We start from the raw sequence: 25,507 nt of genomic DNA, 5'->3' as shown, positions 1-25,507 counted from the left end.
GGCATGAACAAACCAGAAATGGATCTGAGAGAGTGAAACATGGCTATAAATAAATTCCATTAAAACTATATCAAGTCCCTACTATAGTCCAGGCAATGTGATAGGCATTAGGGGAAGAGCAATGAACAAGAAAATGGTGTTAGGAACGAAGCTTGATTTCTAAAATTTGTCCAGAAACATAGGACATTTTCTAACTGATGCAAGTGTAAAAATGGTGACAATCAACAGTTTTTAGTTGCCTGTCACCCTGCAGTAAAAGGTCAACATGCAGCCAGGGGGATGGGAAAGGGCTCAGGTGGAGAGCTGGGGCCTGCCATCCCCACCACCTCTGACCTTGAGCAAGAGTTACCTTTGTTGTCATGCCAGACCCTCAGCTTGCAGAGGTGGCCCAGGCTCAGCATGTCAGAGAAGTTGAACGTGTCCGTGTTGTTCCGTTCAAACTTGTTCCAATTGGCTGACTGCTTCAGGGCCAGGGTCCCACTGTCCCCATTCTCCCCAAAGATGATGATGAACACATTGGCATCGGTGCCTGCTCCTGGGGTGCAAAGACAGAGGCTCTAGGTGCTAGCCTTTCCAACGCACAGCCCACTTACTCTCCAGGTCTCCATCCTGGCTTCCTCGGAAGCACCAGTGGTGCGGATGGGAAGTGTAATGTTGACGAGGCCACGGGTGAGGTTGGAAAGGGCTGGTTAGTTTCCTGGGACCCTTGGGTCTCCAATTCTATCCTTCGTCCTATCTCTGTACCTTGTAAATGCTGTTGAGCTAACTGGAGTCCTGGTTAGCAAGTATGAGTGGTTTTAGTGCAAGAACTCATTTATTTCTGGGGGAAATGCACCCATACTTAAAAGGTATGCCATGAAGACTGGCTTTGTGGTTTAGAAATACAGACTCCTTCCTGCACAATGTGGGTTCAGAGGGAAATAGGAAAGTTCCTTGCTCCCCAGATCTACGCTTGGTTGACAGTCTACACTAGAGCTTCATAGCATCTGCTTAAGCCAAATAGAGGTATTGACCCTAGTTAAAAAAAAAAGAGATGCTTCTGGAAGAGGTGGCTCCATGAAAGTTTCCTGACACACACCCCCTATGGTTATTAAGGAACTTATCAACTATTTTCTGAGAACACATCATGAGGAGATGGAGGGTGCAAAACATGTGGACACTTGGAACTTCCACCAAAAGGAGTGAAGGTTCCACTGTCAAGAGCAAGGAGGAAGGGAGGTGCCAACAGATTTACCAGCTATATAACCCATCACTTGTGCCTGAGATCCTACCAGGAGAGCCTAATTTCTTTGGCTAAATGCTTCTCTGTTGAACATGTAAGCTATTAGGACCAAACAGGCTGATCCCTCACTAGTCATTTATAATCAGTGTGAATGAGTTTGCCATATTCCTCGCAACAGCTCCTGGAGAGCAGGTTTGATATAGAGAAGGGTAGGCGGGAGACACTGCCTCCATAAGAGCGTGTTCCCTCTCAGCTTCAGGCCTTTGCAAACACTAGTATTTTTGCTTGTAAGACCCTTCATCTGGTGTTCCATCTGCCTCAGTGGCTTCTGTCTGTATTTCTGGACTAGACTTTGGCATTGCCTCTGGGAGGCCCTCCATGACCCTTGCCCTTTATCCCCAACCGGGTAAGGCACCCTCTTGTGAGTTCCCCAGCTCCTATGCAGACCTTTGGCAGAGCTTCATGTCACAGCTGTGCTAGAATGTCAGATTCATAAGGGCCCAGGGTCATATCTCCATCCTAAGACCCAAGGCCTAAAGCTGGCACACAGAAGATGGCTGCCAAGCACACAGATGTGGGAAGGAACCCAAGGGCCTCTGAGATGCACAGCATCTGCGTGAGGGGCATGGGACAGCAGTAGGAAGACAGAGGGCCTCTGAGTTAAGCTCCTGCATAGCTTTCAAAAGTTCTGACCACACTGCCTCATCATGTTCTCCCAGACTGCCTTGGGGGATGGGGGACAGAGCCAATTCAGTAACTGGGAGAACTACTTTGTTCAGACAGACAGTGACATATGGTGGAAAGGACTTGTGTTGACTAACATTTGGAAGGTCATCCAAAGAAAAGTGCCCTGGCCTGGGCCCGAGTTTGAGGAAGGGCAAGGGTAGTGGGATGTGGGACTGGGAGACGGGAGGGCCCCACCGACTCACCCAGGATGTCACTGGTCTTAACTGAGACAGTGTAGGAGGTCCACTCCATCATCTCCTCCCCATCGATGACAGCGCACATTTCACACACCAGGGTCTTCTTGCCCTTCCGCTGGGACAGCCAGTCTCCATAGTAGAACATGGTCAGGTCTCCAGTATTCATGTTCTTCAGTAGGATCTGGGTGAGGGAGCCAGTGTGGGAACACCTGCCCTCACTTCCATCAGCTGCCCACCTGCTAATGCATCCCCCTTGGCTGAACCCCAAAGACCCACGACTCCAGACCTGAGATGAGTTCTTTTGACCTAGACTCTCCAAACAAAGACCCTGCTCTGTATGACTTGCACAGGGTCTGAAGCCCCTACTGTGACCACCTTAGTTTGGAAATTTGGAAATGGAGAATTAATCCAAATGTGTTTCTGAGAGGTACCTATCACTGTGCACAAGGAACGTTTGCAGAGCAAATGACAGAAGAATGGACGAACAAAACCACTGTCAGCCATAAACACCTGAAGTCTGCCAGACTGTCCTTGGTGTGGGCACCATATTGTTGGTTCAAGGAAAATCTGTTAATGGCAGAACAGGGACGTAGGAGCCTGAGGGGACTCAAAACAGATAGCTTTTGGTGGATGGGAGAGGAGAGGACTGAGTGGGGGAGAGCAGAGCCCAAGATGGAAAAAGAGGCAGCTACCTAATGTGCGATTACAGGGGCAACCGAAAGCTTCCTGCCTTCTTGCCTGAAGTGCCCACCATTAAAGCCTCTGCTGCCCCAGTTCCTGCTGGGAGCCTGGCTCGTGTAATAACCCTCTAAAGTGACATCTGCACTTTAACCAGGTCCACTGACAACACAGAAGAGCAGGAAGAAGGGCTGGGCAGAAAGGGTGGAGGGAAGACATTTTACCCTCTCCAGGAACCACTCAGGCCGGCTGCCCAGGCCATCAATTCGGATCCGCATCTTAGTGAATGGAGCGATGTCCAGGATCTCCATGATGAAGGTATCATTCTGCTCCCGCTCAAATCTAGGGGAAGAGAGGAGGGGCATAAAGTGGGGACCTAGCTACCATGAGGGGCTGGGCAGGGGTGAGGAGGGTACAGGAGGCCCTTACTCAGCTCCTATCTCAGCTCCCAGTGACTCCCCAATAGCCTGTCTCTTACACCCCAGATGTGTTCCTGAAAGCCTGGATTAAGTGAGTTTGGCTGACAGCAATGGCCCTGCATCAAGAACTACCAGCTCTGGTTCCTAATCTTATTCTTCTAGCCACCTAGAGCAGTCCAAGCTTCTCTCTGGGACTTGGTTTCCTTATCTGTAGTCTGGGGGAAACGACACGGACCCTGCAATCTCACAAAACTGTCAGGAGGACCGAGTGAATGTGAAGTCAGTTTAAAATGTAAAAGGAATTCTATACCTGCAAAGCTTTAAATGATATTCTATGAGTGACAGGGTTGCCATGAATGGTGGGGCAGGTTATCCACTGCTCAGCTCTAGAGGATATATTTCTATACACAATCTGTAAAACTAAAAGCAGTGGCCTTAGATTGGGTAATAACTATTAAAAGGCAGGCAAACAGAAGGTACATTGCGTTTGTTGCTATTACTGTTTTTCTGGTGAATGACCTCATCATCTGTGAGATGCTCTATCTTGATAATCTTACTCCTCTTCCCACAATGCTGCATGTATAATGCAACCTTCCATACTGACTGATTGCTTGACTGCTGACTGATTCCAGATGCTGCTGTTGATAAGCCCCTGGGGTAACGCAAGTGGCACTGAAGATATGATGCTGCATGGCAATTATGCTTCCTTGTATACAGGAAGTATTTTTAAAAACAGAGGCCACCGCCAGTGTGGCTGGGACTGAAAACCAAGAACTACTCCTTGCCTTAAAGGCAGTGGTGGGACAGAGGCCTAATCCTTTTCGATAACATACTCATGTGCACTTTATGATTATTAGAAGTGAAAACATTCTCCAAAAGTCTGCCCTAAATCCCTCCTGCTCTAATTTAAGCCCTGTCTGTCCTTCTGGTCTGCAGAAGCTAGGAGGAGGTGCTCACTAGTTCCCTCGTCAGGCTCATGTCACATACTAGAAATTCCCTCAAATAATCTTTCAACTAGTTGACTCCTCACCAAGTGTATAATTTTGCAGATCAAAGGAATTTAGAATTCTTGGCTTTACGCTTCTCGTTAATTACCACCCTTTGAATTTAGCCAAGAATCCCTATTTTATGGAGATTTTATGGCGGGGCAGGTATACGGAAAAAGGGACAAAGAAATAAGTTTTTCTTCTAGAAGACTCCAGAGTGGATGACTCTGCCCTTTCACCTTTATTATGGACTAGACCCCAGTTACATCCGGATGGACCTCCTTCTCTCAGGGAGAAAGGCCCGCAACCAAAGTGAGAGCCCCTCTGTGACCCTTCATCCCTCCGTGACTCACCAACCACATCTTTCCTGCTGTCCCAGAGCCCCTCAGGACACCTCAGCTGACACTCAGAGGGGCTCACACATTGAGGGGCACCTTTGGAGAGGCAGTCAGCCTCTGACCCAGGTCCCCCTTGTTTCTGGCTCAGGAGGACAGGGCCGCCCCAGTGGCCCAGAATGTACCCTGCTCATCTGCTCCAAGGAGCCTCTACTCAGCAGCTAAAGAGGTGGAGTTCAGGGACTGCAACCTTGGCCTCCCCTCAATCCCTTCCTATTCTGGTTTCCTTCTGTTCCCTACTCCCTGGCAAGGGCCATCCATCTTGGGAAAGGGCCTGGCACCCAGCCACTCATTGGTCTCTGTGACTTAGAACAGCCGGAGAGCTAACCAGGACCAGGGCTTTTGTGTGGAAAAGCAATTAGTTAATGGAAGAATTTGAGACACTGCTAAGAAGCTAGGGAAGGTGTGTGGGTAGGGAGCCTGGGGAGGGACTGGCTGGAAGACAGGGAAGAAGGGTGTGGGGTCCAAAACCAGCCTTGCTGGGGGCAGCTGCTTAGGCAGTCTGCCTTTGTGCATCTTAAGAGACATGGCCGGGGCTCCCAGGAACTGCCGAGGTCAAGCCTCAGCCGCAGCTTCATGCTAGACCAAGTTGCTTCCAGGCTGGGCTCTCCACACCAATAGGGTTAGGGTTAGGGTTAGTTCATGCCCCTGTCACCTCCAGTGATGGCCCCTGCGTCAGCCTGGGGCAGCTCTTTCTCTCTCTGGATGGCGGTCACCAACTCCTGATATGTTCTGTTTACACTGAGTTGGGCCTCCCCTCAGCTCTGCCCCAGCTCTGGCCCCAGCTCTGCCCACCTGAGCTCATTGTTTCATTGGCAACAGCTCGGCCACACCTGGTGCCTCAACTTCCCTCCCCGGTCCCTTGCAACAGGCCATCTGGCCTCTCTTCTCCAGGCCTCCGTCAATAGAATACTAAGCAGCAGTGAAGACGAGCAAATAAATCACAGCCACACTCAGCAGCTCAGAGAAATCTGAAAATCCTAACGTTGAGGAAAGAAATAACACATAAAATGCCTGCAGCCTGATTCACTTCCGTAACCCAGAGATCCAGACGAAATGGAAGCTGATTGTTTAGGGAGGCATGCACAGGGTAGGGGAAAATGTTGAAAGAAAGCAAAAAAGTACCTTCAAAACCAACATAACGGTTACCTCTAGGGATGGGGGGGGGGGGGGGTAGCGTGACCTGGAAGTGTTCAATTCCTGGCCTAGGGGGTGGCTGCATAGGTTGTTCCATAAGTATTTACGATTTAGGTACAAATGTATGTTATATATGCCACATTTGTTATGCATATGTGAATGGATGACTGGATACAAATAAATACAACTATATTCTCTGATCATTCTGTGCCAAAGAGGCATGAAGTCACTAAAGTATACAGGTCATCGAAGGAGATGTATCCCCACCCATATATGTTTCAAAATAAAATTCTTTTGGGAATTAAATGTCCCTGGAACTTTTGGCTATTCCTTACATGACAGGGTTTTCAGATCCATGCTCTGTGGGTCATGGCCCTTGTGGTAGGCTGACAAATACCCAAGGACGGCCCTTAACGCAGTCCCGAGTGTCTTCGTAAGAGGGAGGCAAAGAGAGATTTGACACATCTGCAGAGAAGGAGATGATGTGAAGATGGGGAGGGAGAGACTGGACAGATGCTGGCCTTGAAGACTGAAGAGATGCGGCCACAAGCCAAAGAAGTCTGGCAGTTTCCAGAAGCTGAAAGAGGCAAGGAAAGGATTCTCCCCCGGAGGCCTTGAAGGGGGCGAGGCTGGGCTTGATTTCTGCCAAATGCCACTGATTTCAGATTCCTGGTCTCAGGAAACGTAAGAGAATATGTTCCTGTTGTTTTAAGCCACTAGATTTGCAGTAAATTTTTGCCACAAGCCCAAGAGGCATGGAAGGAGCACTTTGGGGCCTAAAGGGGGGCAGATGATCTGCATAGGGGGAGCTCCAAGGAGTGGCGAGTAGCCGGACGACTGCCTTGGTGGTGGTGTCAGTGTCCACGGGTGCTCACGTGCCTGGGGGGGTAAAAGGCAAAGCCAACAGCCCCTGGCCCCTCAGATCCCTCCTCAGGACCGCTGAGATAAAAGTGAACACGGCACATGCCCCCATGAGATAGAAGGTGGCAACAGGGAGCTGCACCCACCTGCCTGCATCCATATTGCGTGAGTATGCTTGCAGAGGTTTGAGTGCAGACCAAAGCCAAAGAAACCTCAAACAGATTTTAAATATTTATCATTCTCAAATGCCAGAATCAGGCTGAGTACCTGTTCAAATCTGCCAATGCCCTCTTAAATTGTGACCTCCAAGCTGAAGGTGATGTGTCTGGAGGGGTCACCCAGCGGCGGGCCTGGGACTTTCCAACTGCCTGACCTGGGTGCTCTCGAAGGCAACCTGCATTCCTCTTCTGTCCCCTGAGACTTGTCTCCAAGCCCAACTGAGAGAAGGACTCAGCCTCACCAATGACTCCTCTGCCCCTGAAGTCCCCAAAGATGGGCTCTTTCCATTCTCAGAGTTGTAATGCTAACCAGGCAGTGTGAGTTCCAAATGATAAAGATATGGAAGGAAGACTCGAAACTTACAAGCTTATCACCACCCTGGCCATGGTCACTGGTCAAATAGTTCCTAACTGCCTCCTGAAGTGGCAGCTAGAACCCTAGCATTCCCTTGAGCTCAGCTCCTCCTCTTCTTTGTACTGAGGGCTAGTGAAAGCCATGGGGCCATTCTGTTGGTCAGACCCAACAGAACTCTGAATTCCCTTTGTTTTCAGACCAAGGAATCTCCCAGGACATGAGTTCTCTACTAGACCTAGGAATGATTCCTTACAGGCACTTACTTCCCTAAAAAAAAAAACCTCACATACCTTTGTCTAAAAATAGCACCTATGCCCACTGGACATCAGTTGACTCCAATTCCACCATTAGGGACTCATTCCTTAGTTTTCACATTACCTTTTGAGGATGACCCCTCTTTTGGATGCCACATTAATTCACCAGCATCTCAGTGTGAATTAGTTTACCACAACAGCCTCCCCCAAAGTGGCAAGATAAGAAGTTGGGGCTTCAGCTGGGGAGTGGGGTGAGTGCATGGCTATCAACTTTGGCCTCTGGGTATAACAGCATTTGACAACAGGGCAATTGCAGCAGGCAAACCCACATAAGACCTTCTCTGTGTATGCGTGCATGTTTCTCCCTCCTATCTGGTCGCACACCATTACTTGGAGGAAGCATCTCCTTGCAGCACATGTCACAAGCACAAATGAGTCTTACTATCCAAGTCCCTGAGTCAAGATGTGGACACCCAGAACAAGGCATGGGTCAAACAGAGCCACTTGCAAATGAAATAAAGTTTAATTTGAGCTTGCAAACCAGTGATGGCTCTCATCACAAACAGCAAGTCTTTATTCAGAAAAACAAAATCCTTTAAGTAACAAGGTGCCTCAAATCATTTATGATATGGCTATACTTATAATGTGGCTTTTGAGCAACACTTTTGGAGTTTAAGTACTACCAGAAAGGTGTCTATCTCTCTGTCTGAAAAATAAGGTGGGACAGTGACATGGGATGATTAATTAAAAAAAACAGCAACCATAGGACTTTGAGGTTGGGATGAAAGTAAGGGTCAGAGTATAGAAGTGAGGACTGAAAGAGCATGAACATCCAAACAGACAGCATGTAAGATAGCAGATCTCTGGCCCACAGCTCTGTGGCAACCATCCCAGGCAGCCAGACCACTGCCTACGGTGGTCGAGACTTGTCCATGACTGCCTGCTTGGGCTCTGAGTCTCCCTTCTCTCCCCTCTGCTGCTCAACACATCAGGGGCCAGGGATGGCTTGGTGGACAACAGCTGAACACAGAAAACCATCCCAAACCCAGGACTGAGTCAGGGATTCGATGAAAGGTGCAGACACTAAGGGCTATGGGAGGTCCACTATCATCATCCTTACCACTCACTTAAGAGGCAATAGAACCTAATGCTTAAGACTAGGGACGGGTGCAGTTCCCAGTGCCACAGTGTACCGGCCATGTGGCCTTCAACAGTGTGACTTCACCTTGTTGTGCCTCAGTGTCCTCACCTATAAAACGGGGATGATGATAATGGTCCTCATAGAATTGTAGGGAGGGCAAGGTGTGCCAACACATTCAAAGGGCTTAGAAAAACTCATGGCACACAATAAGGCCACAACAGTGTTCGTGCTCTTGCTATGGTTCCCTCAGGTATTAAGCCTTGTGAACTTGGGGATCTTCTCTTCCTGGTTGTACTCCGTCTCCAGTGTCTAAGACAGTGCCTGATGGATACTAGGGGTTCAATCATTTTTTACTATTTAAAAAATTCTTTTAGCTTTTTATTTTGCAATCATTTTAGACGTGTAGGAAGGTTGCAAAAATAGAACTGAGTTTCTGTGTTCTCTTCACTCAGCTTCCCCTAATCTTAAATCTTACATCACCACCATCCAGTGAATGAAAGCAGGAGATTCACAGGATACAGTGCTATCAACTAATAAATATATAGGCTTTACAATAAACATTTTTAAGTGATGGATGAATGGAAGGCAGGAAGGCAGGAAGGGACGAATGGATGGACTGTGGGGCTGATCAAAGAAGGTGATCAAAGAAGGCTTCCTGGAGGAGGTAGATTTGAGCTGGCCCCTGGAAGAGAAAGGTCCTGAGACAGAAGAGAATGGATGAAGGGCATTCTGGGAGGGAGGAATCACATGGATAAAGGTGTGGAGGCTGGAAGTCCCTAAGGCATGAGGGGAGAGTGAGGGAGGCAGGGTAGGACTGGAGGCTGGGGGATTGGATGCGTGCAGCAGCAAGGGGCAGAGGCCACCTCTGGATACCTGGCCTTCTTTTTGTCCAGCTGCACTTCCTCTGTGCTGCCATTGATGCCATAGAGGGTCATAAAGATGTTGGAGTCTGTGCCACCGCCAACCACATCACCCGTCCACACTGTCATCTCATAGAGCACCTGCAGGGAGAGGGATGCGGATCCTGACCCTGGGCTTCACCCACCAACCCCACCGGCTTGCCTCATTCTCTCCAGAGCAGGGCAAGCTGCCAGCTCTATGGCTCTGAAAAGAATCCCGCCCCTGATCAATCGCTATCACCTGGAGAACAAGAGTCAGGCCTTGTTACTCTATGTCCTCAGCTGTGTCCAGTTTGGTGCTAGAGAGGAGTTCAGTTTCTGACAGAGGACGTGTGTGCACAGAAGCATGACTGAAAGCCCCAGCATTCACCGATCTCTTTGTCAATCAAATCCCAGCTCAAGCCCATGCAGTTGAGCAGCACGTGATGGCGGGACAGCAGCTTCTGGAGCTACCCAGTCATCTGCATCCCCAGTCTGCCACCTGCCAGCTGTTGAACTTGGGCAGACACTCCAGCCTGGCCAGCCTCTGCTTCCTCCACTGAGAAAAAGGGATAAACGTTTCGCAGAACTGTGAGAGCCGCAGACAGGTAAACCTGGGCCCATGCCCAGCCTTCCATGTGCTATGGGCCCGGAAGCAGCAATTCCGGGTCCATCCCTGCTTCCTGTGCGGCCAGCGCACATCCTGAGCCTTCACGAGCAGTTACTGTTGAAGGAGCTCTGGCTCCATTCACTTGGGAGGTAGGACAACCACCGATTCCACGATTTGCTCGTCAAGTTGGGATTTTGCCCTTTTGCCTGAGGTTTGCTCCAGAGAGAATGTATTCCTTTTGCGTGTGCTCACCGGAGGGGGAGGGAGCAGCCTTCTCTTTCCTAGACGCTGCCCTCGCTGGGCTCTTCCTCCAAGAAGCAGCCTTGTGGCAAGGGTGGCCACCTTCACCGCCTCTCTGGCGTCCTCTGGTCCTGGCTTCTTACTCCATTCCTTCTTGCCAGGTGCCCAAGGACCAGCATAAGCTCGGGAGAAGTTTGCACACATGGCCAGGGAAGTGCCGGGCCGACCCGTCTCCTCTGAACGCGTCTGGCCGTTCCCTTCCCCTTGTGGCCGCCACACTGCAATATCACCTGTGTAGGTGCCTGGTCCCCACTACCCAGACGCCCTCCAACTCAGAGCCCAAGTTATTTGTCACAGTGATCATGCCCCTGACATTGTGCCTGTTGAGTGCTGGGTGCTTTGCATACAGTAACTAGAATCTTTACCATGATGCTCTAAGGTCAGAAGTGGCATTTGCAGGCCTGGCCCAGAGGACAAGTTTAGCACTTGTTTGCTGAGGACATGATTGAAGAGCCTCTTGCGTTACCAGGAAAATCCTCTCAGACCTTAACAGGCGCATCGTGGTGGCAGGCGGAGCTATTGGGAATGAAGGCAGGAGCCTGGCACTTTTTGCTTTTAGTCAGACAGGCATGAAAAATAGATCAAAATGAGTGCTTTGGCGACTGTATGGAGACTGGCCCCTTAAGGCTGGTCCCTCTGGACTCTTGTGTTCTCTGGGCCCACTTCTTTCTCCTTTACACGGACACATCTCTTTTTAGGTAAGAGGTTGTTTCCAGAAAGAGACACAGAAACAGGGCTTTTATAATTCTGGTCCGATATCTCCTGGGGAGATGGCCAGTCCAAAGAACCCTGTGGTGCTTTGCAAAGTGATAAACCTATGTTCTTTTGTCACATGAATAATAGGGGCGTGGGTCTACATTTCCACAGACTAAAGGGCTCAGGGGGAGACGCGGCTGCACTGAGTGGGGTGTGCATGTGTGTGCCGGGGGGGGGGGGCAGCACACACACACAGACACACTCACACCCACGCGCATGCTGGGAACTGGGTCAGGATGGAGGTCCCTGGATGAACTGTGTGCTCACCCACACCATCCGTCTGGCCACAGATGGAGATGTCTGGGGAAGGGAGGGGAAGGATATCTGTGCTGTAGAAGGTTCTGCTTTCTGGCTCTCAAGCAGGCGAGGGGCAGGCATCCACCCTCCTGCCTGTCCAGGTTTTCAAAGCCCCAAACTCAGCCCTTCCTTCTGTTTCCATATAGAAATAAGCAGGGCACCCTCAGGTCTAGGGTGATTTCTTCTTATCTTTGTGGGACACCTTCTGACCTAAATCTAGTAGCTCGTTGGTTTGGATTTGGGAACAGAGATGAGGGCTGGAGCTTCCTGTTGATGCCACAGCTTTTTGGGGAGAAGGAGAAGCCTGTACGGGCACGTGCACCGAGGCCTCTGAGCCACCAACGGGCCACGTATCCTTGGGCACCAGCACTCAGGCACCCCGACTCTTGCCCAGCACCGACTTGTGAGTTTACACAACAACTTGTTCCGGTCATTTGGCCACTTAGAGGTGGGGCCTGGACAGGAGCTCAGAGCTCCTGCCTTCCAGCCTTTTCCACTTAAAGAGGGTCCCGTGCAAGCAGCTCTAACTGCACTGCAAGATCCCGAAGTGCACAGCATCCCAAATGCTATCTTTTCCCACCCCTGCCTTTGGGTGTTGAGGGAGCCTTCAGAAAAAAATCACTCCGCACATCTACGCAGAGCTTGCGAAGTTCTTCGTGGACTATTCATGATCTCATTCATGCTCGTCGAGGTCTCACGTGGAACAAGATGGGAAGTGTTACTTCCATGTACTGTATGAGAAGAACAAGGCCCAGAGAGGCCAGACGTCTTGCCCAAGGTAACCCAGCAGCAGACCCAAAGAGGCCTGAGCAAAGCGAATGTGACTAGTATACCAGGCTGCAGCCCCTGCCGGTGCCCCAGCACGGGTCTCCTTCTTCCTTCACTTCTGTCTCCCCTTCTGCTCTCCGACCCCAACATGCACTGCCCTTGCCACGCAATATGTACACGCAGGTCCCCCTTATACCTTCACCCCAATGTTCACCACCATGGCATCCAGGAGGTCGAAGACACGGGAGGTGACACCGTCGCCTCGGTCCTTGGCAAGCCAGCAGTTGCACCGCAATGTGTACTTGGTGCCCTGGGTGGGCACGGCCAAACACAGCTCCTCCACCAGCCAGCAGCTCTCCGGGGAGGCCCCGTCATGGCCCAGCTGGGAGGGGACAGGCCAGGGCCATGAGGGTCTGGGAAGGAAGCCCTCGCCACTCAGCATCCCCTTCCCCATTCTGCACCCTCCTTCCTCGGTGCTTCCTCCCAATGTGCTCTGCACGCACTGACCGAGGTCTTTCCCACGAAGGTGAAGAATTTGCAGATAAAATAAAGGCCCCTCGTCAGATGATTCTGAGTTATTCCAAGATTATTCTGGGTGAGCCTGATCTAGTCAGGCAAGCCCTTTAGAAAAGGGTCCCGATGTCAGAGATGGGAGAAGTTAGAGAGATCTGAAGCAGAAGAGATTGTGTCTTATTGGCCTTGAAAAAATAAACTGCCATGTTTTGGAGAAGGTCACGTGGCAGGGACACACACGGCCTCTGGGAACTGGCGGCCTCGGTCCTACAGCTGCCAGGAAGTGGATTCCGCCAATGACCTTGGAAGAGGACCCCGAGCCTCAGACAAGACCACGGCCCCAGCAGCAACTTGATTCAAGCCCAATGAGATGTTGGAAAGAGGCCCAGCTAACTCGCATGTGGACTCCTGGCCTGGGAAACGGGGAAATAATACATCTGCGTGTTCTTTTGCTAAGGTCACGGGAATTTGTTACCCGGCAATAGAAAACTAATACATCAGGCTTCCCCACTGGGTGGGTGGAAAAAGACCTGGCTGGGTGGTGACTCATTCCAGGTTACCAAGCCAGCTGATGACAGAGGCCAGGGACCTTCCCCGACTACCTGCTCTGAGGTTGAGCTCCAGGTTGGTTGCTCGGCCTGCCCTCCACACTCCCTCCCACTATGTACTGGTTGGCTCCTTCCTTCCCTCGGGGTGGGCACCATCCCAGGACCCCGGGACCAGCACCTCTATTTTCTTGATGATGCCCACATCCAAGCCAGCAACATAGAACTCCTCCACGGAGCCACAGCTGAAGCCCTTCTTCCCCCGGGGGAAGTCCAGCCAGATGCGGTTACTGCGTTCATCATCCTCCCCGATGAGGAGGACAAAGGCCCGGCTGTCAGTGGCTGCGTCCTTGTGTTTCCCGGTGGTGACTGACACGTAGTATGGAATCACTGCAAGAGATCAGGGGGCCCAGCCTCAAAATGGGCCAGGTGGGCTCGGGGTGGGCTCACAGATTTGGAAATGACTTTTGGAGAGCAAAGTGCACCAGAGCTTTCTAGACTGGTGAATTGTCTATGATGAGCGTCTACTCTCCAGGGGATGAGAGATCGGTATCTCCCAAGCGAAGATCATCCTAAAAGAGCATCCTTGACACTTCTGGAAAGCCCCATTGACCAATTATTTCAGTTGTGCCCAGCACTCCCTTGTGAAGTAGGGTAAGAAAATAACCTTTCACCAGGTACAGGGGTTAGATGCCTGAAAAGCTTACTGCAGTCAGCGAAAATAAGGTTGTTAAAAACAAGGCCTCACAGAAAGTAGGAATTTGGGGAAGAAAAATAAAATAGCATTATATGTGTAGCATGGTAAATGAAAGTTCTAGAAGGCATCCCCAGTTCCAAAACAGACTAGATTAACCTGCAGGAAAACTTGCTCAGGTAGTGCAGCATAGAGTTCTAGTTGCCCAATGAGTACCCATTCTCCTTGCAGCTAGGGGTGGTCATAAAATGCAACCAGATATATTGTTGGGCGGGTTTCTGGGGGAACTTTCTGACTCAGCTGGGAGGAGCACCCTTTTACCCCTTATCCTTGCATTCATTCTGCTTGGAATGTGGGTGTGATGGCTGGAACTCCAGCAGTCATCTTGGAACCATGGGCAGTCTTTAGGAAGGAAGTCACTGACTTTATTGGAACTGCTGTGCCTGTCTCATTGCCTATATGTGAACTTTTATGTGTGAAAAAAGGAAAATACCTCATTTGTTTAAGCTACTATCTTGTCTATGTCACTTGCAGTTACTAACTGATACAAGTTGGAAACCCTTCTCTGGGAATATCTTGAGAGACAATGCTCTGGTATAGGTTAGAGGTTATATGGTTACAGGTTATGTAATTTGTATCTCTTTGAAAGTTTCCAAACTAGACCTCTTGGCTGGAATTACCAGTACTGTTTTGTGCACCTGCCAGTGGCCTTATTTCACCTTTATAGGAGGATCCCCTTGGCCTTTCACAGTTTATCATAGTGCTTAATTCAGGAGAAATACTTCTTGTGGGTCCTGTCATTTATTCACATAATGAGAAGGTAGAATAGAAAATGATTGACGCACTCTGGCCAGCCCCAGAGACACCCCCCCCCCCCCCCCACACACACACATTGTCTCCTGGGGAGGAATACAGTGATTGTCATGCTCTATACTTAAGAGAGCTGAACAGATAGGCAGTGCCTTTAAATGTCCAATAGACAAACACAGAACTACTTTTTCTCAAACCTCTGGTTGGAACAATGAGCTTGTCAGGGCATTACACCATCACTTTATGGAGGAGGGGAAAACTGAGGCCAAAAGAGTGACTGTCCAAGGTCACATATATTATTGTCTAAACCAGAAATGGAACTTAAATCCCCCTAAAGCCATCTTAGAAATTCTTCCTCTGTCTGACCACATCACACTGTGCCTTAAGTCTACACGGCTGAAGTCCTCTGTGTGATGCTCTCCTGACATGCAAAGTGTTCTGACTGCTGCTGTGTGGGTCTGGAGAGAACTGTCCCAGGCCCATGGGGCTGAATCTACATCCTGAGAGTCTGGGTGAGGGCAGAGTTCGTGGTGATAGCCTCCTGGTAGTGGGTCAGTGGATTAAGGGTATCATCACCCTGACTACTCTTAGCCTTCGTTTCTCCATCGGCAACAGGGCTGATGGCTGCCCCTGTAGGGCTGTTGTGGGGATGGAAAACTCAGTGTGAATTACAAAGCGCTAGGTAGAAGTCACATGACGGTGGGGCTAACGCATGGCCTGTCCAAGAACAGCTTGAACACACGTCCCGGTGCCTGCCTCCCCTCTGCTGAGCCCCCAGCTTGGCCTACCTGGGCCCTCCTGCACGTAGTCAGCCATGGGCCCCGTCACTGTGGCAATGTCGATGTCGGCCATCTTGGAGCTCAGGGCGATCTCCCAGAAGTCAGCCGGGCTGCTACAGTTGCTGCTTCGGTCCCCAGTGTACTCCTGCCCAGGAGCATGACCCAGTCCCCATTACGGCTCTGGCCCCTTCTGCCACAGTACGAGGTACGGCTGAGCCAAGTCCCCCCACCCCACACCGCCTTTCCCACACCTTCTCATAAAAGAGCCTCTCGAGCCTCCCGTCTTCCTTCTTCAGGGACAGCCAGCGCCCGCACAGGAACAGGAACTCATCCTCATTGGTGTCATTCCAGATCTCCACCTTCTCCACATACCAGTCTGCACACCACTTGGTGTTGTCGTGGCGGAGCTTGATCTTGTAGATGACACCCAGGTCAGCGGCCTCGATGATGAAGGTGTCGGCCTGCGGAGTCCAGGTGTGGGGACTCGGGTGGGGGGGGTGCCCCACCTGCACCCACTCCAACCCCGACCATCCAGTACCTTCCATACCCCGCAGTTGTGGGGTTGAACAGACCTTCCTAGATGGAAACCCTCCAGGCCCAAGTCCCTACCATTGAGCGTTTGGTATTCTGAGGCCTCCCTCACTTCCACAGCGGCCCTGTTTTGCAGTCCTGTTCCTCCTGGGATAAGCCTTGTGGATGCTTGGAGGATGGAACGCAGGCAGGAGTGGGCTAGACGAGGGCGCTCAGCCTGGCCCTGGTACCTGGATGTTCCTTGCTTATGTTGAGTATCAGCACGAGTTCAGGTGGGAGGCAGGAGGGAGTAACGGGGAGGGGCTCAAAACGCCCAGGGGGAAGCTGAGAGGCAGTCAGAGTTGCTGCTGGACCAGGCCCAGAAGAGAGACAGAGCTGGGGGAGGTCAGGCTGAGGGCTCAGGGACAGCAGCTGTGGTGCAGGTGGTTTTATGTGGGGTGTGATGTAAGGCCCTCTGGGTCCGATTACCCCTTCCATAAAGTGTCCTTACACTCCTGGGCACTTGGACACTTTGGGGGTTGCTCAGTGAGATGTGGAGATCCAGGCCCTGAGTGAGGTATGGTCAAAAACACGGGCTGAATGTGGCTGGCAGAACCGTGAAGCAGGGCAGGAGAGGCCGGTGACCCTGAGCTACAGTGTTTTTCTTCCAGAAGGTGGAAGATGTGCTGAGTCACTGCTGAGTGCTGGGAACCCAGAGATAAATCCGATAGGCAGCGTCTGCCCCTCCTTGGGACCTCACGGCCCAGAGAGGGAGAGGGCCAGGTGGATAATCACAGCCCATGGGTGAGGAGCAGCCACCTGCCTGGGGACTAGAGGCGGAGCTGGGAAGACTCTCCAGGAGGTGGCATTAAGCTAAGGGTGGGGGCCGGGCCTTTCTGGCACCACAGCAGGTGACTGCAGGCAGAGGAAACTGCAGGTGGGCAGTGCGCGGCTGACCCTGCAGGCTGCAGGGCTCTACTACCTGGCTGAGATCACCGGAGCAAAAACAGGCACAGCCTATGACACAGCGATTCCACCTCTTTCCTTCTGTCCTCAGGAGGGGACAACTTTATGTGTGCACAAGGATGCTTATTGCAGGGTAATTTTTACAGTGGAAAACTGGGAGCCATCTGGTGTCCAGTGCTTGGGGAACGGCTAAAATAACCATGGTGATATTGTGTGCAGAATGTCACATGTGTGGTGGTTCCAAAGAATGAGCCAGCTTCATCTACACTCGAATATCCTGACGTAGGGAGATTGCACGCCAAAGGCAGGTGAAGAAGCATTCGTATAGGAATGATGTCATATATATATATATATATATATATATATATATATATATATATGGATTTTCTATGGGCACACGTACATGGATGCAGAGAAGATGCCCAGAAAGGTCTGGAAACAGGAGAGAGCATGGGGTATTCTGCTGTGGACACCCCATACAGGCTGGCTGGTGGGCCATGAAAGGTTGTGAGTCCTACAAAGGGCCCAGGCCAGATCTGGGGATCAGCGGAGAGCCCTTGGCCGGCTGAGTGACTGTCACCTTTGGCTAGGTGACATGAGGAGGTGCGGCAGGCAGCCAGGGTGGTTCAGGAAGCCAGGTAAGCTGAGAAAGGGCTAAGGAGCTGACCGGGCTGGTCTGGGAGCCGTGTGGAAGGGAGACTCTCCAAGACCTGGCTTTGGACTAGATGTGGGTGGGGGGATGCTGAGTGGGGGAGGGTGTCAAGGGGGACTTCTATATTCTGGAGGAGATAATTAGAGAAATGGAAGCTGCTAGATGCTCAGCAGTGAACTTAAAGTCACGTAAACCATCCGTGACTAAGCCAGAAGTAGCTCCAGTTCCCTTGATAGGACATCATAACTGGCGGGAAGGAAAGGGAAGAAGTGGTGTAGAACGGGACAAAGGTTTTTCTCGTGACACAACAATTGCCTAGAGAGAAAAAAATCTGACTCTGAATCCAGGTGGAATGGACTGCATCACCTTCATTTATAAGTTCATTCATTTATGAGTATGTATGGTGCCTCTTCTGTGCCCGGCTCCGTGGGTGTGGCCACAAACCAACATCTACCTGTCAGCTCTGCACATTGCTGTCTTACAGTGCAATCACCAGATGCTGGCCCTGGGCATCAGCGAAGGCAGCCGAAGGTGAGCTCCCCAATCCTCAGCACTGATGAAGAGTTAGGCACCTCAGAGTTTCTAACTCAGTGAACCTACTTTACGGTGGAAGAAACTGAGGCACAGAGATGCGAAGAAACTTGCCAAAGACCACAGGGCTAGTCAGTGTCAGAGCCAGGATGTGAACATGGGTGATCTGGCCCCAGCTACAGGGCTGACTGCTGAATGGCACTGCCACATCCCACAACAGCGTAGGTGACAGAGCTTGTCCCCAGTATAGAGTCCGGGACATCGCGTGAGCCACTTAAGTGTACCTCTCTGTATTCCGTTTTTCCCCAAAATGGATAGGCCTCCTAGTAGCTACCTTACTGGTGCAGCAAACCATTATATCTCGCGTGTGTGTGTGTGTGTGTGTGTGTGTGTGTGTGTGAAATTATTTCTCCCTGATACAAAGTGTTCTTACATCTCTTGTCCTGTTTTTCAGCCCAGGGGTCTAAGTAGCTATCATACTGCTACTCCCACTTCCAAAGCAGTAAACCAAAGCTAAAAGTCAATGGTTCCTGTCTGGATGATGGAACAAATGGATGGGAGCACCAGGGCCTGACTTCCCCGGGACCTTGACGCCAAGGCTGGACTCCTTCCAGATGGCGGGGCCCATGAGGTCACCAGATGGCCGCAGACCCGCTTAGACGACACCTGCTATCTTTGCTCCAGAGCTCATTTCCTCCTCACAAGTAGGAAATGTTTCAGTGCCAAGGATCATGCCTGGCTGAGAGTCAGGCTTAAACAGACCCCTACTAAACACCCACTGCTCAGTACAGGAAACCCCTGCATGCGCACAGCCAAAGGCAAGACCGCAGATCGGGGTACCTTGCTCTGATCACCTTGCAGCCACAGCCTGGTCTGTGGGGAGTTCTGGAAGATTCAGGTGAATGGAGTGAAGGCAAAGAGGCTGAGGCTGTGTGAAGGGGGTAAGGCAGAAAGGGCCTGGGAGAGAGCAGAGCTACCGTGGGGAGGGGACGGAAGTCGAGGGGCTGAGAAGAGAAACTGGGACAGAGGTCTTCCTTTTCCTAAAACCCCAGCAGGTCAGAGCCCTCTGCCTAATAGAGCACTTTCTTGGCACTTCCATAGATAGTTCAGGTCAAAGCGGACCTTAGCTGGGAGAGCGGGGTACTTGTGTGCTCCTCTAATCCCTCCGTGGCTCCCATGGGCCTCAGTTCCACCCAGAGCTCTGCGCAACACAGCTCAGCTGATTCACATCGGGCTCCTCATTTTACAGATGGAGAAACCAAGTCCACACGGGTTCAACCAGATAAGGAGCTGACAGGAGAGGCAGGCCTCCAGCCCCTGCCACTCTGATGTTCACCCCCATGCTCATGATCCGCCCATAGTGAGCTGGATTTTCTGATGACGACCAGCATCCCCCCGCCCCTTGCCCCGCCCCAGTACAGCCAACTCAAACAGGCTTCTCATTGCCCAAACCCTACCCTCTGGTCTACCTCCACCCCAGATGCAGGGCCCAGGGCCCATGCACAGGCTCAGAGAGGGGACCAGCTGCTCTGCAGGGAGAAGTGCAAGGCCAACCGCCCACATGAGGGAGCTTGACACCCCACAAGGTTCACAGACAGCTTCAGGGACCAAGAGCTGGCCCCCAGACACCTGGACCCCGGAGGGGAAGGGAAGGGGGTAAAAACTCTGTGTGCCCCGCATACCGTTCCTTTCTCGAACTTGTTGGTGCGGTTCTCTGACTTGCCAAGGTACCGCTCCCCAGTGTCCCCCAGATCTCCATAGATGGTGATGTAGACCTTAGCGTCCGTCCCTGCCCCAGGAACATTTCCTGTAAAGATCTGCACCGAGTACAGCACAACTGGGCGTGCAGTCGGACAGACAGACAGACAGACAGACAGACAAAGGGAAGAAAAGAGTGGCATTGGCTTTAGGATTAAAGGAATCCTTTAGCTCCTGGCCCACAGGAGCTCCTGGCCCACATCTCAAGCTCCTTTAGCTCCTGGCCCACATCTCGAGGAGGCGTTAGTGTCTTCCTTTTATTTGGTCAATTATGGACCTTCTGCTACAAATCTGCAGATTCACCAGTGGGAAGTTTGCCCATCTGATTTGGACACAGGTGGCCCCTAAGACCCAGAGGATGGAGGTTCCTCCCCGTAGCACTCAAGCCATCCACCCATCCAGCTGTCTGTGCTTCCAGCGGGGGAAGATGCCAGAGACTGCCTGACGTGTGTGCACGCTGTGGTCACTAAATCTACCTTCCCTGACACACGGACAACAATATGCCTGCCCGGGGCCCCTGGGTGGCTCAGTCGGTTGAGCATCCTACTCTTGATCTCAGATCAGGTCATGATCTCACGGTTGATGAGTTCAAGCCCTGAGTTGGGTTCTGTGCTGACAGCACAGAGTCTGCTTGGGATTCTCTCTCTCTCTCTCTCTCTCTCTCTCTCTGCCCCTCCCCTGCTCTTGTTCTTTCTCTCTCAAAATAAATATAAATTAAAAAAATAATATGCCTTCCTACTTGAGGGTGACTAGTATCCATGCCAGTTCCTTCTAAGTGGTTTTTAGAAAAAAATCAAATGTTTTTGAAAGTATAGCTTCCCCATAGTGTCCATTTCCTGATTTTTAAAAAATATTTATTTACTTGAGCTGAAATCAAGAGTCAGACACTTAACCAACTGAGCCACCCAGCTGCCCCATTTCTTTATTTTCCTTTATTCTCCAACTCCCTGCCATCCAGCACCTGCCCCAGTGACTGACACCCTCTTCTTCAGCTCCCACGGCCCATGGGAAGGGCTGGATAAATACTGGTGCCACAGTTATTAAAAGTTATTCATGAAAATAAAAACAAATGCTGTCTTGTCTTTGTTTTGCTGCTGCGGGCTCATCCAGGAAGAATAAAGTATCTCTTTTTCCAACTTCCACCCCTAGGGGAAAGGCAAGAAGTGCATTTTTATGTGGCTAAGAATTCTCTGTCCCCTCTCTATATTCCTCTGTCCTAAAAGCTTTGGAGTTTCAGGCCAAGGAAGAGGGGACTTAGCCAGATTATCCCCAAGGGGAGGGATGGAGATTGTGGCTTTGAGGTGAAGGGCAGGAGTGGCCAGCCTGGAGGAAGGTTGGTTTCCCTAGCCTGCGTGGGGGTGAGGGTTCGGGAGTCCGCTTGGGTGGCGGGAACCCCTCATCTGCACACAGAGTCCCCGCAGGGAGAAGGCTGAGGTGGTTATCTGGGAAATTGAAGCAAGGAGGCCTCATGGCCAGAGAGAGGGTCTCATGATGAAGCTGAAGTGTTTCTGGCCACACAGAGAAACGCCGACCCGCGTGTCTGCGGAGAACCAGCAGCAACCGTCACCATGTGTTGGGAGGACATAGGTGTCGGTGGTACCCGCCCTGGACTAAGGGCCAGGCCCCTCCTGTGAGGCTCAGGATTCTTATGAAGCCGAAAAAGAGGGATCCCCCGCTCCCTGCAGTGACGGAGATGGACTTTCTCACCAACCCCTGCAAAGTGGGCTCAGACCACATTTAATTAAATCAAAAAAAGGAAGATGATGTGAGTTACTCATACCCATGGTTATGGAACACGTTCACGCCCACAGAGTGGTTCCTATTATTTTCCTCTTTTTCCCTTGGACTCCACAGCATCATTCTCTCCTGCTCTCCATCTGCCTCTCTGATCGCTCCTTCTGGAGCGGCTTTCCGGGTTCCTAATCTTCTTCCCGCCCCCCAGATGCCTGGTTCTGTCCGCTTCCCTCAGCTCCCTTCCTGCATGCTTTGGGTATTGACCTCTCTGAGTTCCCCGAGCCTGTGTCTCCAACCCAGTTCCCTCCTATGCCCTGGATCCACAGCCTTGTCACCTGGGGGACACGTCCGCCTTGACTAGATGTCACAAACTCACATGCAAACCTGAGCTCAGCCCCCTCCCGCAAGCCCCTTCTCCAAACCTTTTCCCCAGCCACACTCCCTGCCCAGTGCTCTGCTCTGCCGACCTCTGACCTCCGAGGTGCCCCGTGAGCACAGCTCCCCAGAGCCTGCCCCCTCAGCCAGGGCGGGAACCAGAACCAGGCCCACTGCCCTCGGGCCCTACCTCGCTCAGCTCAGCACGGCATCTGTCAAGCATTTCATGTGCTGCATTAATAAATAAAACCTTCTCTTTGGTGTTTGAGCGTCAACATTACCCAAGTCTGTCTGGCTGACACTGACATGAGGTGACATTAGGAATCCTGTCACAGTTTAGACACAATCGACTGTCCTCCCCTTCATGTTTTCTCCGCCTCCACCTCCAGCCGTGCATTCAGCCCTGCTCCGCACTGAGGTAGGACCTTTGCTAGGAGCCCTCATCCCAGAGTGGGGTGCTGTGTCACCAGGGGCTGTGGATGGATGGCCCTCCTTCTCCCCCTCCTGCACCCCCACTGCTCTTTCCAGTCCTTGGGGAATGGAACACTGATTCCGCTTCTGGGCGCTGAGCAATGCAGTTGTGCAGTCAAACCCGGCTATTTCTGGATCCTCCTCCCTCCCTTGTCCCACCCAAGCCACACGGCTCTTGGTGGAAAGATGTTTCCCTAGAAACATCGCCAGGCACCGAGTGGGTTTGTGGCATGTTATTAATACAGAACAGCCCAAGTGTGCCGCTGGGACAGCTTTCCAGGGCATCCTCTGGGACCCAAGTAGAAGAGGGAATTTCCCTCCAGATTTAACAGCAAAGGGATTTGGGTAGGGAAAGGCGCATTACAGAGGCAACACTTGTTTTTATCTCTAACCGAGTGGCAACTGAGATCAAAGGAAATGTTAGAGCTATAGCTGGTTTACATCCCCCTGGTTCCATATGGGGCCGGGAATCTTGGATTTTAGTCCAGTTTTTTCCAGAAGGAATGCAAGGCAACATATATGAGCCGAGTCTCCAAGCCTTCGGGGCATCTCTGATCCATGCAGACCGCCCCCATGGGGAGCCTGTGGTATTTTGTACCTCTCCAGTGGTAGAAAGCTTGTTTTTGGCAAGGAAATTTGATTTTTGATACAGCTAAAGCTTATTTAGGGCTGACTGAATAACCTGGGGATTGACAGGACAGTGGCACTGCTGCTCAAAAAAGAGGTGTGACTATCCCTGTTGTCCAGGAGGAATGCGTGCCTGTGTAAGGGCGTGCCCACACACTCGCATGCACACACAAAGCAGTCCAGGATGCTTCTTGAATCATACGCATCCTGTGAGGGCAGAGAGGACCAAGCCTTGCAGAGGAGTAGTGAATAAACGAAGAGGAGGGAGGCCACAAGGATCAGGAGAATCCAGGCACAGAGCACACATGGGATGCAGTGTCACCATCAGGCCACGGAAAGACATGCAGTGACACAGCCGGGACCCTGAAGAAGAGCCTGCCATTTATCAGCTGTGTGAACCTGGGCAGGTTAGGCAACCTCTGTGGGCCCCAGGTGCCCTCTCTATGGAGTGGAGATAATAACAGACCCTGCCTTCTGGGGTGCAAAGACTCGGCCTGGCACGGGGCAGGTGCCCTACAAGGAAGGGCTGCTGCTGACTGTGAGGAGGGCACCACACTTACTGTCTAGAGGTTCCTCCACTTCCTTGTAGACTTGCCTCAAGGACCCATCTCTCATGTATTTCTCAGTGAAGATATCATAAGGAACCAGTTCTCGAATGGTCTTCTTGTCATCTTCTGACGTGGCAAGCCATCGGTCACAAGGGAAAGTCAAGGTCTCTGTGCCCTGGGGTGAGGAGGCAAGAGGAAAATTAGCCCTTTGTGTGGAACCTTCTGACTTCAGTGATTCATCAGCATGCCAACACTCATGGGGACCAATGACAAGGGTCATTGAGCTCCACAGATAATGCAAAAGCCACCAAGGGAGGCCAGTATATCCAGTCTTATTCAAAGACTTCAACAACCACATTGGGGGTTGGCTCTTGAAGGTGGGGTTCCCAGGGTAACTTAAAAATAGGCATCAGTGGGGCGCCTGGGTGGCTCAGTTGGTTAAGCGGCCGACTTCGGCTCAGGTCATGATCTCGCGGTCCGTGAGTTTGAGCCCCGCGTCAGTCTCTGTGCTGACGGCTCAGAGCCTGAAGCCTGTTTTGGATTCTGTGTCTCCCTCTCTCTGACCCTCCCCTGTTCATGCTCTGTCTCTCCCTGTCTCAAAAATAAATAAAAAACATTAAAAAAATTAAAAAAAAATAGGCATCAGAACCTCATCCCACAGACTCAGATTCAGTGGGTAAAGGGAGGGGCTCTGTATTTTTAAATTGCTCTCAGGTCACTCAACCACAGCCACAATTGAAACCTGCCTTCCACGTTTAGAATTGTGTGGCTTCAGGATGTTTGCCAAGTTATTCTGGTGAGTTTTTTTCTGTGAGTTGACTTTGAGCAGTGGGAAGGGCATACTCGGTCACTCACATACTGAGGGTCACTCAGTAATGTGGCCCTGGGGGTGGGGCACAGAGACGGGGCTGCCCAGACGCTCCTCCTTGACCCTTAAACCAGGTTCTAAAAGGTTCTGTCCTGGACCTGAGCTGGTTCCTGTACTCTGAGTGAACTGGGTGAACTGTCCTCAGATTTTACCTCAACTTAATAAGGCTGCAGATTCTTATCAGGAATCTGCCTTGAATCTCCACTGGAAAGGGGCAAAAGAAACAGCAGGACAGATTGGTCAGAAACTCACATCTTTATCAGGGAGGAGCCTGCGGATGTCCACGTGGGAGCAGTGCCACCCCGGATTTATGCCTGTGTTGTCATGGCCGATCCGAATTTTCTCAATGATTTCCCCTACATCTTCTAACTGTGGAAAGGAGAAAATGCACCAGATGGTAGTAGAAAAGTTCAGGAAAGTAAAACTCAGCAACATACTGTCTGCCCAGAGCATCCACTCTTGAGTCCCTTTGAACTTCCAGGGGCCGCTTTCTCCCAGTATGCCCCCACTGTCCAGCCAAGCCCGCCCCCACTCTCCTCTCCACACACCATGCTCATGCTTCCCTTCCTCTCTCCCCACCTAAAATCAGCCTAGATTCCAGAACGCAGTTCCATCAACCTCTGGGAGGCTGTTCTCCTTCTCACGGTGGAGTCCACCGCTCTGTCTTCCATTACTTACCACTGTGGTTGTTCATTCCCTGCTTGAGAACTGATTTCGGGTTCAGAAGAGCAATTCTGGTTCTGCCCATGCCCTGTCTCGTCAGCCTGACCTTCTCCTTGGCCCCTAAGGGCCCCTCTGTCTCCAGCTACCCCTCTTCTATATCCTTCAAATTCCAGTCCCTCAAACTTGATGTCCTCTTGCCACGGGACCTTTGCGCAGGCTCTTCCTGCTCTTCCACTCTCCTCTTCTTTAGCTAAACCTCAACCTC

The 25,507-nt window shown here is 51.3% G+C and overlaps 1 protein-coding gene across 1 annotated transcript in view; it reads right to left on the bottom strand.

Annotated features, from left to right (window-relative positions):
- The window catches only part of LOXHD1 (lipoxygenase homology PLAT domains 1), a 160,612-nt gene that overhangs the window by 19,192 nt on the left and 115,913 nt on the right, over nt 1-25,507 (bottom strand). Inside the window, exons 27-37 of the mRNA XM_040478489.1 lie at nt 24,832-24,948; nt 23,724-23,886; nt 19,881-20,035; nt 15,791-16,000; nt 15,549-15,684; nt 13,438-13,646; nt 12,395-12,580; nt 9,463-9,590; nt 3,048-3,165; nt 2,152-2,326; nt 350-535 (exon numbers count right to left, since the gene is read on the bottom strand). Of these exons, the coding sequence (XP_040334423.1) occupies nt 350-535; nt 2,152-2,326; nt 3,048-3,165; nt 9,463-9,590; nt 12,395-12,580; nt 13,438-13,646; nt 15,549-15,684; nt 15,791-16,000; nt 19,881-20,035; nt 23,724-23,886; nt 24,832-24,948 (1,783 nt within the window). The remainder of the gene's footprint in view (nt 1-349; nt 536-2,151; nt 2,327-3,047; nt 3,166-9,462; nt 9,591-12,394; nt 12,581-13,437; nt 13,647-15,548; nt 15,685-15,790; nt 16,001-19,880; nt 20,036-23,723; nt 23,887-24,831; nt 24,949-25,507) is intronic.

This window comes from Herpailurus yagouaroundi, unplaced genomic scaffold (genome assembly GCF_014898765.1).
Source record: "Herpailurus yagouaroundi ecotype Mexico unplaced genomic scaffold, PumYag 142, whole genome shotgun sequence".
Classification (NCBI taxonomy): domain Eukaryota; kingdom Metazoa; phylum Chordata; class Mammalia; order Carnivora; family Felidae; genus Herpailurus; species Herpailurus yagouaroundi.
Note: the sequence above shows the minus strand (reverse complement) of the source record. Positions and strands in the feature narration are given on the sequence as shown.